Source organism: Cercospora beticola, chromosome 5, assembly GCF_033473495.1.
Source record: "Cercospora beticola chromosome 5, complete sequence".
NCBI lineage: Eukaryota > Fungi > Ascomycota > Dothideomycetes > Mycosphaerellales > Mycosphaerellaceae > Cercospora > Cercospora beticola.
Genome location: NC_088939.1, coordinates 3,730,565 through 3,746,481, shown reverse-complemented (window position 1 = coordinate 3,746,481; position 15,917 = coordinate 3,730,565). Strand labels below are relative to the sequence as shown.

At 47.4% G+C, this 15,917-nt stretch overlaps 5 protein-coding genes across 5 annotated transcripts; 2 read left to right on the top strand and 3 right to left on the bottom strand.

The window, feature by feature from the left end:
* Positions 1 to 645: 645 nt before the first annotated feature.
* On the bottom strand, positions 646 to 1,998 carry RHO25_008638 (uncharacterized protein; the record flags this gene model as incomplete). The annotated part of the gene is made up of 1 exon (XM_023604450.2): positions 646 to 1,998. One exon carries the CDS (start codon positions 1,996 to 1,998, stop codon positions 646 to 648), a length of 1,353 nt encoding a protein of 450 aa, XP_023460580.1.
* A 180-nt stretch (positions 1,999 to 2,178) lies between these two features.
* RHO25_008637 (uncharacterized protein) lies at positions 2,179 to 3,477 on the top strand (the record flags this gene model as incomplete). The annotated part of the gene is made up of 1 exon (XM_023604449.2): positions 2,179 to 3,477. One exon carries the CDS (start codon positions 2,179 to 2,181, stop codon positions 3,475 to 3,477), a length of 1,299 nt encoding a protein of 432 aa, XP_023460577.1.
* A 2,909-nt stretch (positions 3,478 to 6,386) lies between these two features.
* Positions 6,387 to 8,624, top strand: RHO25_008636 (uncharacterized protein; the record flags this gene model as incomplete). Its single annotated transcript, XM_023604448.2, has 3 exons — positions 6,387 to 6,716; positions 6,764 to 8,151; positions 8,204 to 8,624. The coding sequence occupies 3 exons, from the start codon at positions 6,387 to 6,389 to the stop codon at positions 8,622 to 8,624; spliced, it is 2,139 nt and encodes a 712-aa protein (XP_023460578.1).
* A 335-nt stretch (positions 8,625 to 8,959) lies between these two features.
* RHO25_008635 (uncharacterized protein) lies at positions 8,960 to 9,241 on the bottom strand (the record flags this gene model as incomplete). The annotated part of the gene is made up of 2 exons (XM_065603083.1): positions 8,960 to 9,036; positions 9,091 to 9,241. The coding sequence occupies 2 exons, from the start codon at positions 9,239 to 9,241 to the stop codon at positions 8,960 to 8,962; spliced, it is 228 nt and encodes a 75-aa protein (XP_065459155.1).
* Positions 9,242 to 9,868: 627 nt separating this feature from the next.
* On the bottom strand, positions 9,869 to 11,110 carry RHO25_008634 (uncharacterized protein; the record flags this gene model as incomplete). Its single annotated transcript, XM_023604447.2, has 2 exons — positions 9,869 to 10,746; positions 10,813 to 11,110. The coding sequence occupies 2 exons, from the start codon at positions 11,108 to 11,110 to the stop codon at positions 9,869 to 9,871; spliced, it is 1,176 nt and encodes a 391-aa protein (XP_023460575.1).
* Positions 11,111 to 15,917: the final 4,807 nt, after the last annotated feature.

Below are 15,917 nucleotides of genomic sequence, written 5' to 3'. Positions count from 1 at the left end.
TTTCCGGCTCGATATGAGCGGTGGAATACATATTGCTGTGGAGCAGAGGCGTCGTAGTCGAGCATCCTTCGGTCGAGAACCTCAAAGGTGGAAATCTAAGACTGCGCGCTTCTATGTGAAACGAGTCGATGGGCGTGGCAAGCGAACTACGGAACATTAGCCGAATTGGGGGGACAGGGATGTGGGTCAGGACGCAACTGACCGACGTCAACAGTTTGACGATACAGTACCAATTCAGACGTGAGAATGACTTGTACGAAGGCGCCTCGCATGCAATCTTCCATAAATTGGAACTCCGAGGAGGGAGCAGCGTGAGCAAATTTTGTTGCTTAGATTTCCGGCGTGCACGTTCGTTGCGCATGGCCACACTAAACGAGCTTCATTGTCCACCATTAATATATCGCAAGTTCGACGATATATCAATGATGACAGTCTGGCCGTTCAATTGGTCTTCGAACGATCACGAGCTCTGTTTGATCCGCAAAGGGGCAGTCACATTGAGGTCGCTGTCATACAGCACTGCCGATTTTCCGTTCCCCGCAGGATTCCTGGAAGATTATTCTTGCGTCGCAAGCACTCAATGTGTGCCGATCGAAGACTTGTTGTCATTTGGGCAGGTGCTCTACGAGCGGCCCCCCAAAATCCTCACTTGCCACCGAAAAAGCTGGTAATCTTTGCATTTGCATTTTTGTCCGGTGTTTTCGCGATCGTATTGTTTGAGGTAGCGCTTCTGGGTTTCCTGCTATTAGCACCTTTACCAGTGACGCTCTTTGCTGGGGACGGGGTAGCATGTTCGACCTTGATTGCTTTCTTGACAGGGCTTTCGACTGCCGCAAGTAGAGACGCGTCGTCCACCTCAGAGATCTCGCGCTTGATGCCCCTTTCCACCTGCTCATCCGCAGCTTCGATCATATCCTTATCGTCGAGCTCAGCTGTGTCTGCTTTAATCTTCTGAGACAAGTCTCGTTCGCTCTCCTCCTTGGGTTTCGGGAGAGGAGCGTTGTCCTCCGTGTTTTCCACTTTGAACGTGGTAACTCTGTCTTCATCCTCGTGCTTATTCTCATCTGCTTCCTTCAGAGAACGCGCGGCTTCAGCTTTGGCCGCCATATCCTTCGCAGTCGCCTTCTGATTGCCAAAGAAGTTTGCAATATTCTTTTTGTTCTCGGCGCTGTTGACAGGGATAATAAATTGAGGACTATTGTTACCAACCTTACCGACGGCCTGATCAACAGGGTAGCATTCGAGTTCGCCTTCATATGGCTTCAGCATGCTCTGCAGTTCTTTATTCCAGCCGATGAGATTCGGGTCAAGCCAGGCCTTCAGCTCGTCACTGCCAGGCTCGAAGATGACCGGCATACGATCGTGCAGGAATTTGAGCTGCTTGTTTGAATCCGTCGTGATGATGGTATACGTGTATAACTTCTCGTCGCTGCCTTCGTACTGGACCATGTCCCACAGACCAGCGAAGCACATCAGACGACCATCTTTGCGCTTCATGAAATGTGGTATCTTTTCCTTGCCATTGTTCTTTTTCAACCACTCGTAGAAGCCTTCGGCAACCACGATACAGCGCTTTCGCTGCTTCATGGTATTCCACATGCCTCGATTCTCAATCAGACTGTCGTCCCTACAATTGATGGTCTTCATCTGGCTGCCATAGTCGGGCTGTCGCTTGGTCCAGAAGGGCACGAGCCCCCATTTGGCGGCCTGGAGCTTGTACTTGGGTGCTTGGGCTGCAGTCTGCGACGAACTTGTCTTGTTTGGAGAGGCTTCGCTGCCATCTTGGCCATTCTCGGCGTCGTCGTCGTTACCGGCGCCGTTGTTTCGGGGTGCAGTGTCGGCTCGGTAGATGAGTCCGTGGTAGCCGGGAGCGAAGTTGTAACTCTGCCTGAGACGCCCGTCATCGTCGGGTGGAGCATCGTCGACAGGCATGTTTTGCTCAGCGAAATGCCGCCGGACCCGCGACGGATGCCACGACATGGCGTAGCGGCCGCACATGGCGATGATTCTGCGATGTGAACTGTCGCTGCATGTGAATTCTACGAAGTGGCAAGGCTGCAGCAGGAAGACGCGCAGTTGAACGCGTTGTCGTCATCAATGGCTGCAGCTCCGCGCAAGTCCCTGGAAATTTGATCGACTTCTCGTCTCATCCATTGCCTGACCACTTCCATCGCCATCATGTCTGGACGACCTCTGCTGCGACTGCCATTGCGGCAGGCAGCTGGACAAATATCTGGTCAAGCACGAAATTTACACCGTGTCTCTGCGCGAACGCAGCTCCGGCCACAGCACGCTCTCCGACGCACTCCGTTGCAACATGGCCAGCAGAGACGGCAGGCCTCTTTCATGGAGAATGCCAGAAACCTCACACAGCAGAATCCAATATCAGTGGCACTCGCAGTAGTAATTATCCTTGCCGGAGCTGGCAGCGTCGTGTATGCAAACTATCTCTATCAGTCCTACGTTCTGGCAGCTTTCCACAAGTATCCAGAACCGGTGGCGAAGAAGTTGCGCAGGGCATTGTACTACACCAATACGGACTTGCAACCGAAAGAGGCGCTCAAATACTACAAGCAAGCTCTGCACGAGGCGGAAGAGATTCAGATGGACCCGTTCTCGGATGAAATAATTGGCGTCAAGATCCAGGTCGCGAAGCTGCTCGAGGACATACAACAGTGGTCGAAAGCCATCGAAGTGCTGGAACGTACACGATCGAACAATCTGGAGTGGCTCGAGCAATTTGGACAACTCGAGCACAACAAGCAGAAGAGGACAAGCGTTCTGGCAAAGACGGTGGGCATATCTGTGAAGCTGGGTGAGCTGTACGGCCACCCAGCGATCTACGATCGAGATGCAGCCCAGGAGAGATTGGTCTGGGCAGCAGAGACGGTCTTGAAAGAACAGCAAAGACGTGTGAGCAACCAGGTCAAGGACGAAGAAGAAGGCGAATGGATGGGCAACGACCAGATTGGCGCGGCACTAGAGGCACTCGCTCACAGCTACGAGGCCAAGAGCCAGCACTATCTTGCAACGCCGCTCTTTCTTCAAGCTCTGAGCTTATATCCTACAAAGGACTGTCACACAGTGGTCCTCATGAACAATCTGGCTTCCTCCTTGGCGCAACAGTCCCCCGGTGCAGCACGAGCCGCACAGGCATATGCGACTTCACAAAACATCTCTGAGCGACCTACAGGACCAGCCGCCTCGCGGGAGAATATGATCGACAACGCCAGACGGTGGGCACAAAAGGCTCTGGACGTGGCAGCTGGAATTGCAGCGCCTGAAAGAAATGAAGAATGTGACATTGGCTGTGCTGTGGCGACCCACAACCTAGGAGAATTTGCCGAGATGAGCAGTGACATTGATCTTGCGAGAAAGAAGTACAAGGAGGCTATCAGCCTGGCTCGGGCCGTTGGCTTCGAAGAAGGGGTCGAACAGAGCAGCGCAAGGCTGCGCGAGCTTGCGAAGGCTGGATGAGATGGTCTGAGCCTTCCACAAAGCAGAACATCTGGTTGCGACTACTCTCACCACTCGCATATCAAGTTCATGTGGTAGTACACATCTTGCTGGCACGTCAGCGACAAGGACGTTCCATGTTCGGGAAGAGCATTGCATCGCTCCCGTCGTTTCGACCACATCTCTCCTCGATGGCTTCGACATGCTTGCCACTGCATGCCCCGGGACCGAGTCCGCGATGTCATGCATGATGGGCTTCTAACCAAGAAACTCCCATGCGAGTAGCGGAAATTCTACCGACATACGACCGCTACGCGCCAATGCAGAGATGTCCTGCTCGAGCACTGCAGGAGATGCTGAATTTCACGGTTCTTGTGCAAGTGAGCATTTGGTAGAACGAATGACAGTTTGAGGAAACGAATGGTGGTGTGGATTGGGGAAGCAGGCATGCAGAATGTGGGGAATTCAGCTGGAAGTAATTCCTACTGGAGCTTCACGACCTGCTAAGGCACGCGCCGTGTGCCGACGCTGCAGTGGACAGAGTCAATGCCGTGAAGGATCAGGCATTTCCCGTACAGCATGGAGTGGAAGGATGTGACGATGTGTGCGCTGATCGCTTACAAGGACTGTGCCGCATAGCAGGTACGAATTGCTCAAATCATCGACGACCACTTGCATTATGATCACATATTATTGCTGTTCAACTTCCCCTTGAGGAAACCCGGACTCGCAGTTCTATCGAACAACCTTGGCTCGGATCCTGACCGCTGATGTCTCAGTCTGTGAACCTAGGGCCCGCACTGCGTCTTGACGGCAGGAACTAATATTGCAGCACTATTAGTGAATCCTGAATGCGATCGCATGGATGTCAACCACACCATCACGATGACCAGACTGCTCAACCGCACGATCGCACTGCTCGCCATTCTCATCACGGCGTTGACAACTTTGTGGCTCAGGTCCTGGGTTGCTCGTCGATCTGAGCTTCCGCACAGATTCAGTTTGCAAGGGAGCTCTTTTCTCTCCTCAACCTGCCGTCGGCCGGACGATTCAGGCAGAGAGAGGTACATAGTGGTTGGTTGACGCCCAGAATCCGGACGGCTTCGTCCGCCAGGAACAACCGGGAAATTTCTCCAAGCTCGCTTCGACCTGTACATCGTATCGTATTTGCTTGCAGTCTGATGATCCTCATCGTGTATGTATGATGAATTTCGGACTTGAGCGATAACGACTGCACATGTGACAGCAATGTCATGCGAGTGTGCATTCAATTCGTTCGCCTAGCGCAGGTCACTGGCAGGACTGTGTGTTGTTCTAGCGCTTCTTGCTGCATCTCTTTCGCGCGATGACGATGCGCGTTGACTGGGATCTTCGTTTAGCACGGCGGGTTCGTTTTTGCAAGCTTTTGGTCGATCAACGACATTGGACCCGACAGGCGTTTGGCCGTCGGCGAGAAAGTCTGTTCCTCGCGTTTTCCATCTTGGGGAGCATCACATGCGCAGTAAGAGCTCTTTCGAGTCAGGTCATGGAGGTGGAAACTTTCGTATCACGGCTGCACAGATAAGGAACGGAATTCATGATATTGGTGCTATGAGACATTGCTGTTTGCACTGAGCACTTTTTGGCAGCTCGTGCAGGGTTCGTCTTCGTCAATCTGCTGCTAGAGGGTGCTAGCAGAAACGAAGTGGCTCTTGAACACGTGGTAATGAGCCAGGGTGTGGGAGACGCGCTATCGTACACCGGACGGACTCACTAACATGACTGCATTGTAGGCTTGTAGCAAGTACATTGGTCTGTGTCGTGGTCAGATCGTGGACGGCAATCATCAGTCGCAATGTCTTATCCCTCCTCCACATTTCTAGTGAAATGAGCCTTGTGAGTAGCCTGCGAATGAGTCTCTGCACTCAGCCCTCTCTGCCCGAGTGACGCTGCCGATGGTGCTTCATGTGGCCCTAGTATACGAACGGCTCGCTTTCAGATCTGGAGAGACCCTAGCAAATACTGGTGAGACATCCAGGACAACAATAGTTCCATCGCTTCTACGATTCTGCCAATCCCAGCGAGCTGAATGCACACGGTCGATGTGGTCGATGGACAGGAGACGTGCAGTCCTAACAGCAGTCAAACGAGGCGATCCGTGATTGCTGGAGAAGGACTGGCGTTGGGCGGCGAGGCCTGGCACCATACTGTAGCGGCAGTGGTCTGAGTGCGGAATTCTACCATGCTTCTAGCTTCGCCGATCATGCACACGGGGCAGCGCAGTTCGTGTCATTTTCACGGCGGCGTGTATCGAGGGCTCGCGCATCAGAGCAGCGCGGACAGAGCATTGGCCGTGGTGAGATGGAGGCTTGGAGGAGGCCGGTGTGTGCCGCAGCGCGGCTGCAATTAGCTCGTCTGCCGGTATCCTTGCCTGTTGACATCCGGAGGCCACGCGCGCACGCCTGGCTGCGATCGGCTAGCTGCAAGGTGTATGCTGTCGGCCAGTGCAGCTCCGCCGGCGGGCGGCGGGCGGCGGGTGGGCGGGCCAGCAGCAGCGGCGGCGGCGGCGGCAGCATCTCATCATCGCCCAGCAAGCAGTAGCCCCGTGCTGCACTGCGCTGCACTGCACCGCCGACCCATGGCCGTTTCGCCTTGGGCCGATGCGCCGACTCGACCTACACCTCGCCATCCTTGCACGCGAGCTTCTCTACTTGCAATAAGAGATCCAGTCTGCTGGTACTCCGACGTTGCATGACCTGCAAAATGTAGTCGCTCGTGCTGCCCGCCCGGCTGACTGCGCGCGACCACTCTCCACTCCCCATCAACATTTCTCTGCCTGTGAGTTTCGACGGTCGACAGGAACTCTGCGTGTTTCGCCTGCTGCGTACGATGAAACGGCCTCGTGGTGGTGACCTGATGCTGACATTGACAACAGAACTGCAGACTGGATCATGTCATCACTGTTTGCCTTGCTGTCCCAGCAGACGCCAAACCTCCAGACGAGAAAAGGCCTCATTGTCGTGGGCCTCCAGAACGACTTTGTGCTGCCAACGGGGAAACTGCCTGTTAAGGAAACCCAATTCGTTGACCGCATTGCCCGCCTCGTCCCTTCTTTCCGTCAGCACGGCGAAGTCGTCTGGGTGAGATCAGAGTTCCTGGAGACGAGACCAGTCAACGGCGACGACACTCCTGGGGACACAGTCGTCGCAGGAGGCTCCCTGGGCACAGAGCTGGACGTTCCTGGCGACGACCATGTGTCACGGGGCGAGAAGCAATACCAGGTATGTTCGCAGGTGCTGTTACCACAACAACCGCTGACCGTTACCAGTCATCTGCCTCGTTCGACGAACCGGACATCGGCGAGGACGATGAAGAACTGTTCCTTTCCAAAACGAGCACGAGAGAACCATGCTGCATTCGCGGCAGTCACGGAGCCGAATACGCCGACTGTATCAAACCAGTGATGGAAGGCACGGATCTCCAGGTCACCAAAACACATTACTCAGCCTTCGCCGGCACCTCACTACTGATGACCCTTCGCTCCAAGCTCATTACCGATGTGTATATTTGCGGTTGCATGACGAACCTGTCCGTCTACGCCACAGCCATGGACGCAGCTCGGTACGGCATCGAAATCACCCTGGTCGAGGATTGTCTTGGCTACCGTCGCCTCGACCGGCATCAGATGGCCAAGCGACAACTCAGTGATCTGATGGATGCGAACACGGTCAAAGCGTGTACCCTCCTTTCGCGCTTCGCCGTGGATGGTGGAGATGCCGAAGACAGCGGGACGCTTCAACAACTAGGCGGCACTCTGGAGGCAGACAGCGACGACGACGATAGCGGCGACGAGATCTCTTTTTCCACCGTAGGTCTTCCCAGAGTGCTATTCGAACGAAGATCTGAGCAAAGCCGCACCACGCGATCGGCCAAATACTCACATTCTGCAGCTCCGCGACCCCGCATCACTCCCACTCAGTATGCAACACCTCAAAGCTCTCAACTTCACTACCGGCAGGTCAGCGACCCGCCAGAAGAGCGAGTCCGCAAGGCAAGGAAAGGCAACCAGACCAAGCACGCGACCCACGCGTCGTCCAGTAAGATTGGATTAATTGCTTGTGACTCACCACGACGGATTCCCGGTCAACCTTGGCTCGAAATAATCCCACTGGACTATAAAGCGTCATTTGACGTGACACACCCCATCGCACCTGTGAAGGACCCAGAAGACCTCGCAGACGATCTGAGCGAGTCTCAAGATTTGGACGAAATCATGACCGATCCTGCGATGGGCCAGCCACTATTCGGCGAGGATAAGGCACAAGAGAGTGCAGGATCTCGTATTGTGCATGATTTCATGTCGGATGCCACGACACTGTTTGAGGAGCTAAATCATGAGATCAACTGGCAGACTATGTTCCATCAGACGGGACAGGTTCCACGTCTGGTTTGCTGTCAAGCTACGATAGATGAGGATGGAAGCATGCCAGTATACAGACATCCATCTGATCAGACTCTCCCGGTTGAGAAGTGGACACCAACTGTTGAAAAGATACGGCAGGAAGCAGAGAAAGTGGCCGGGCATCCTCTCAATCATGCATTGATCCAGCTGTACCGCGACGGCAACGACTTCATCTCTGAGCATTCCGACAAGACGCTGGATATCGTCGCCAACAGTAGCATCATTAATGCGTCTTTCGGCGCACAAAGGACGATGTAAGTACGACGGTGGCCTTCACCAAGAGAAATTTGCTTACATCTCCATTAGGCGCATCAGAACGAAGCGAGACAAAGGCAATATCAACCCGGCAGCGCGTACTACCTATCGTGTGCCTATGCCACACAACAGTTTGATAATGATGTCGCTCCCGACAAATGCGGAATACTTGCACGCAATAAATTGGGACAGGCGACCTGCTTGCGAACTCACAGACGCCGAGAAGGCATACGGCGGTCAGCGTATCAGCCTTACATTCCGACACATTGGTACCTATCTCAATAATGACTCTACTCTGATATGGGGCGACGGTGCAGTCGGGAAGACGAAGTCGGCCGCACGACCAGTGATCAACGGCGATCCGACAGAGAGCGAAAAATTGATCCAAGCATTCGGTTCCGAAAATGCGGCTTCAAGCATCAACTGGTCAGAGATATATGGTTCTGGAAGCGATGTGTTACATCTGAAATGAAGCACTTCCCGTTCAGCTGAACTGTTCAGGGCCCGCGGCAGTCCGCACTTTCACAAAGGATCCCAAGCCTGCCGCTGGCAGCGAAAAAATGACTTCGGCAAAAGTGGTATCATTTGCGTGCGCTCTGAATCCAGAAAATGCTCTTCGGACTTGTTCGGGTTGCGCTGGGTGATCCAGTCACACAGCGTCGCCGACTTCGTACGTTGCACCACCTGACTCGATGTCATGCCATGCGATCTGGTATCGAGCAGGTCTCTGCTCTCTGCGAACCACCTCCGATAACGCCCGCTTACCGGATTTCCCTCCAGGACTGTGTTGCGACCCTCGCGCCGCACTCATTCAGTCCGAGGCTTCTCTCTCCGCCTTCGTGAGCTTCCACCACTCACTATTGACTTGAAGCCTTCGGCGATTGCTGCGAATCTGTCAGACTAGCACCGGATTCTAACTGAAGGCATCGAAAACTCACTGATCATAATGATTGCAATAAGATATTGAACCAGTTGCACAACCCATCTTGCTGGTCCCCAAAGCTTGTTCTCGGGATCATTCACGGTCCCAGCTCCACGCATGAAATCCGCCGCTTTTGACTGTCGGCTTGGCTGCTGGGAATCGGCCATTGCGGGTGCGGTCTCGGAAGCGTGACGGTGGCAGTTAACGGCGAAGCTTGGAAAGTGGCGCCAAGTACACAGTGCAGACGGTTAATCACGATTGACTACGTTTGCGCAAGAAGAATTGTCACCGGATTGCAACGGAATATGAAGGCGACAGAAGACAGCAAAGTGAGGCTGTGCATGTTATTAAGCTTCAGGAATCCTAATTTAATTCATGCAATCAAAGCATCCATTTTCATCCGCGACGATCCTTTGAGAAGTGGTGATGTGTTGGAGCGTACTCCATGCAGCGTCATCGACGCCACACTTCGGTCGGAGAAAATGTGCTTTTGAATTCCGGCTTTGCGTTATGTCTTTGCGCATTTTCATGTCTCTTCAATTCGAGGTATTTGAGCTATTCTCTCTACTGCAATCGATCCACAATATCATCGGACAGCAATGCACGCGGTGGAAGTATAATATCACAGATAGGACCCAAGACACCGAGGACTTCATCTCAGACTTCGCTATTTTCTGGATCCGATAACAACGCTCTTTTTATCCTCGATTTCAGAGGAAGCGATCATACCGAAGTCGTACCAACTTCTCCTCGAATATGCTGCTGCCACTGTTCCTGGTTGTCTGACAGTTCCATTACACTTGCTGCTCCGCATGGATTCGGGCGTTTGCGCGAGTAGCACCGCTGCCGCTGTAGCCGGATGGTGACCAGCGAATACCTTGTGAAAACCCTCGTTGATTTTGATCTTGGCTGTGACTTTGTCCTTGGGATTCAGAAAATGTACCAGAGGACGGCAGAGAGGTAGCTGATGCTGATTGATCTGGTGATGGAGAGGCTGAGCTAGACGTTTGATTTGAGCTTACGGTGCTGTCATCAGTACTCTCTTCACCTCCACTGTAGAAGGTCGGGTAGCCGCTCGTGCTTGGATCTTGATTGCCAGATGGGCTGGAGCCGGAGCTGGCGCCAACATTGCTGCTACCATTTGAAGGCTTGGCAGACGTCGCGTTCGAAGATGCGCCGCCTGAGCCGCCGACTCTGACGGTCTCAGTGGTGCTGCCAGTCGTTGAGCCTGTGATATGGCCGCCTGGTATGACCGCAGGTCCTGGAGTCGGCGTGTACTCTTTGATGGCATTGTTCCAGACCGAGAAATGGATGGCGGGATCGTCTGGCTGGTACACGCCTGGGATCTTGACCGTCTCTCCTAGAACACCCGTGGCAGTCGTACCAGTAATCTTGAGTTGTCCGCACGCGAAATAGAACTCGACACCATTGTCGTGCGCGCCATGTAGTGCAATGTGCTCGGCACGCACAAGATACTCCCCCGCCTCGAGAGTATCTGGAATGGTGAATTTTGGGCCGTTCTGAGCCCAAGAACACCATGCTTCGTCCAAGATGGCTCCATTTTCCGGTGAGCTGCAGAGCAGACTCATGTCGGCCTTCACCCAGTCTCCGTCGCCTTGATATGACTTGACATCATTGTTTGGTGCCTTTGAGAAATAGACTTGGGTAGCACCTAACGAGGAGTCAGTACTCTTTATCCGACACGCCACCAAGGAGACAAGAAACCGCTCTGAAATACCTGGGTGCTTCATTCCGGTGCCACCAAAAGCCTGCTTGAACTGGACGCGATCTCCTGGCTTCACTTCGTAGACATCAGTCTTGGCTGCATTTTCGAAGGATCCAGGCTGGCATCTGAAGTCATTGTCCAGAATATCAGGGATCTTGGTGGGCATATAGCCTTTGGTATGCTGTCGAATGTATTGCCAGTCGTTGCCGACATCCTGGTCATTGACACTCAGCTTGCTGAAAGTGTAGTGCGCACTGCTCAATGGAACTACAGTCGCCACCAGGGCCAGAGCTGCAGCGATTGAGTGCATTGTTGAACGAGAGAGCTGTGTGGTTCTGCGTAGTATCGAAAATATGATCAATCTCGTCCAGCGAGCTGAGTGGGAAGGTAAGAGGTGTGCGAGAATGAAGGAGATACTGTCTGTACTATTGTCTTGACCGAAGGCAGGTATGCGGTGCTTATATTCTGCTTTGCATCGTATAGACGGCCACTCGAGAGCCTTGTGGTCTTGATGCACCAAACACGCCGCGACACACGAAAGTGCGCTGGGTGTCCCAACGGAGGTGCCAAGATCGTCACATATATTGAAGCAGGCTCGCGTGTGCACATGGCTCTGTGATTAGGACACGCAGAATGGAACCACGCCTCCATCTGGACTTGCAACGATGGCGCTCATCCTTCAGAGTAGGTTACTGCCGATGCATTTCCTGGACCAAGTTGTTGCAGGATCCGCGATGCTGTTCGTATACCACTACAGCTCTGGCAGAGGCTCGCTCTCGAATCTAAGGCGTGCTGCAAAGCATAGCGTGGCGATAGAATGAGGCAAAGCACATGGACGCCAAGTGTGGTGAAGCCTCGGACTCAGAATACCATACAATATGCAGATTCCTGTGAATCCTGGAGAACAACTATAGCTTTCGCTATGTTTCAGAGATTACGAAGAACGTGGAGGACGGTATGGCGCATCGGTTGTTGCCGAAATTCTTATCGCTGTTCTCGCTAGTTCGTGCTAGGCCTTATTCTACGAATAAGGCCTTGTTTATGTCGTTAGCGCTATGAATTAGGGCTTATTTAATGTCGTGGTTAGTGTCTATAGATAAGGCGTTGTTTATATTTTAAGGCTAGTTTCTATATTTATATAAATATCGCTACTAGCTAGCTACTTTACTATCTTCTTCGCTATCTACTTCGCGTTAAGTTCGGCTTTATATAGTAACTATATATAATACTAAAATAGCGTTCGGAGATTTAGTTAGTAGAGTCTTTATAGTCTTAAATATATACTATTCTAATACTAATACTATTCGAGTTATTATTATATTACTAGAACTTATTAAATTATATTCTTATAAGTACTCGTCGGATAGGTATAACGTAGTAGAAGTAGAGATAATAAGTAGGAACTAACCGAGTTAATTATATTAGTTAGTTATAAGTTATATTTTACTTCTAAAATAAATATTAGCTAAGTTATATAACCTAATATTATATAACCTATATTATCTAATCCTAATCTCTAAAGTATCTCTTAGAATATCTAACTAGACTATACTTTCTAATAGATACTATATTAAGATTAATAATAACTATTAAGTTTTAAATAATATACTCTATACTAATTAAAATACTATAGATACTAAAGTAGATAGAGCTTAGAAGTATATAGATCTATATAGATAGATAGATAATTCTTATACGCCGGTCTATCTCTTTTAACTAGAGTAAGTAGTACGCTCTATAGGTTTCGGTCGGGGAAAAGCCTTCGAAAAACCCTTATATATCCTTTTATTTATAGCCTACGTAGCTACTTCCTTCGCTTCTATTCTCCTTCGGATAATACTAGGTATCTAGTAAGTCCTCCTCTTACTAGGCTCTATCCTTCCTCTTCTCTCTTCTTTTATCCTTCTATACCTCTTCTTTTATAAATAAGAATTAGTCTAGGACCTCTTCTTAGATAAGCTACTTTACTATTATATATAACTCTCTCTTTATATTAGCTAGATCCTTCTAGTTTATAGATCCCTCTACCTAAAATAGTAGGTATCTTCTCTCGTTCCGTTTTAGATAGAATATATATATATATTTTAGTATCTTATATCTCTACCTATAGTCGTAGTCTAGTATAAATCCTAGGACTCTCCTTTTAGTAAGGTATTGCCTTATTCTAATATACTCTATCCTTAAGAGTATAACTATTATACTCTCTAGTCTAGTAAGTCCTTTATATAGAGTTAGTCTAATAGTAGAGGAAGTAGTAGTTTTCTATACTAGTAGTTATTCCTCTCCTACTCTTACTTTTCTCTCTTTCTTATTCCTTTCCTACTTTCTGTCCTACTAGTATTTAGCCTACTATACCTTATAGCCTAGGTATATCTATATTATTATTTCTTAGCTTTATACTATCTAGAGGATTTCCTCCTATCTAGTTTAGATTAGTAGTATAGGTTGCCTAGTTCTCTTTCCTACTTATACTTACCTTTTAATCTCTCTATACCTATCTTTAATATACTAGTATATAGGTTAGGTATCTTACTTTTTAGATATTTGCCTAGCTAGGTCCTAGGTATATAAATAGAGAGGAGCGATATTTGCTTCTTTCTCTAGGATAGTAGTTATAACTAATTTATATACTCCTATAATATTCCTTAGAGCCTCCCTCTAGATCTTCTTAATAGGTTTAGTAAGGGTCCTATAGTAGCTTTATATACTCTCTAGGTTAGACTAGACTTAGTAGCTAAAGGTAATAGCTAGTCTTACTACTACTATATAGAGATGCCTTACTTTTTAGAAGGATACTCCCTATATAGACTTATATAGTCTCTAAAGTAATTATATTTAGTAGGCTCTCTTTTCTACTACTTATTTAATATATAGGCTCTATTTAAGTTTAGTATCTACCTATACTCCTAGGAGTCTAAGTAATAGTAGTAGTTCTCTATTAAATCTCTAGATTTAGACTATAGCTTTAAGGTTATACTTCCTACTTCTAGTAAAGTAGATTAGCTAGTATTTCTATAGAGCAAATTCTACTCTATATCTCCTTACCTATTCTTTATATTTCTAGTAGGCTTTCTTAAGTTACCTATAGTTATCCTCTATTAATATACTATATATAAGGATATTAGAGTTATCTATAAACCCTATTACTAAAGTAGTCCCTTTATATAGTATTAGAAGTAGAGTAGAGGTAAAGAAGAGGAAGAGGATTAGAGATAGAGTAGAGCCTTAGGGAATTCCTATATTTTAGGGCCTTAGTTAGTCTATAAAATCTCTAAGCCTTAGGTAGGTAGTCCTATCTTAGAGGAATAATTAGATAAAGCTAATAGTATAGTCTAGGAAGTCTTTTATTCTAATATTATAAAGTAGCCTCTAGTAGGAGACCTTATTAAATACCTCTAAGATATTAAAGTAGAGTATAGATACTATAGCCTCTAGCTTAGTTTCCTAGATAGTTTTTACTTACTTAGTAATAAGGTCTAGTACTAAGGTAGTAGACCTACTAGGCCTAGTACCTATTTATTCTTCTAGGAGGAGCTTCCTTTCTTTAGTCTTCTTAGATATCCTTTTAGTAACTATAGCTTCTAGGACCTTTACTATTATATTAAGTAGAGTAATAGGTCTATATACTCCTAGCTTTAAGTAGTCTAGCTTCTATAGTTTCCTAAGTACTACTATTATAGAGTACTTAAAGGCTTTAGAGTAGTATACTATCCTTAGGTATATAGTAAAGAGTTTAGCTAGAATTAGGGAAAGTTATTCCCTATACTCTTTAAGTAAGAAGTTTAGTATTTAGTTAGGTCCTAGAGCTTTATTACTAGGTAGTTTCCTAAGGACTTCTTCTACTTTCTTTAGTTAAACCTTAACCTCTATCTAGAATTAGAGTAGTAGTTAGGTATATTAGATATTACTTAAGTCTACCTCTCTTAGGTCTAGAAAGAAGTGTCTTACTAGGATTATAGCTTTCCTCTTATTAGTATCTCTATTATACTCTATATCTTCTAGGCTTAGGAAGTATAGTAGTTAATACTCTTAGTTAGCTCCCTCTCTAGCCTATTTAGCTATTTTCTAGATTTTCTTAGAGTCCTCTATAACTTCTTTTATTAGTCTTCTCTAAGCTAGGTTCTACTCTCTCCTTATAACCTTACTTCTTATATATAATACCTCTAGGTATAGCTTATAGCTCTATTCTATCTTAGAGTTCCTCTATTCTTTTCTTCTCCTCTTTACTAGCTTTATAGCCTTCTTATATTCCTAGGTCTATACTATCTTTATATAGCTTAATAGTCTAGCTATTAGAACTATCTCCTCTATAATCCTCTAGATAGAGGATTATATTCTATAGGCTAGTATATCTAGGTATTCCTTCGTATTAAGTAGGAGTTAGTTAAGTTAGTTAGTATTTTAGGCTAGGAGGTTATAGATTCTATCCTAGTTAATAGCTTTCTACTACTTTCTCTAGCTTCTTCCTCTTAGCTCCTAGAAGTTAATATAGAAGGTTATTCTAAGAGGGATATAGTCGGAGCTATATATCTCTTCTAGAAGAGCTTTATATTCTTAGATTAGGTTTTAGAGAGAGAGGCTAATAAAGACTAGGTCTAGTATTTAGTAGCTAGCTATATATCTTTCCTATATAATTATCTCTAGCTCTAGAGCTAGCTATAGTTAGACTTCTATAATTGTTTTAATAAGCTTATCTACTATAGTATATTAGGTTTAGGTTATATTTCCTCTCTATTTTAGGTAGTAGAGGTTAAAGTCTCCTACTACTATATAGCTTACTTTTATGTCCTCTAGAGTTTATAATAGTACTTCTTAGAGTATAGGAATAGTTCCTTCTTATCTATAGCTTATTAGCTCTAAGAGGTTATAGTAGTTATAGATAGAGATAGTTCCTATAAGTATCTAGACTTAGATAGTTACTAAGTTACCTATATTATAGAAGAGTAGTTTCTAGCTATTAGTTCTAACTTTATCTAATATAAGTATTACTACTCTTAGGTTCTACTAGAGTAGAAGAATTATAGAGTATTCTTTCTTAGCCTTAGTTCTACTATTTATAGTATTAAGCTATAGTTCTTATAGTACTATTACTATAGCCTCCTCTATAGCTTAGCTAT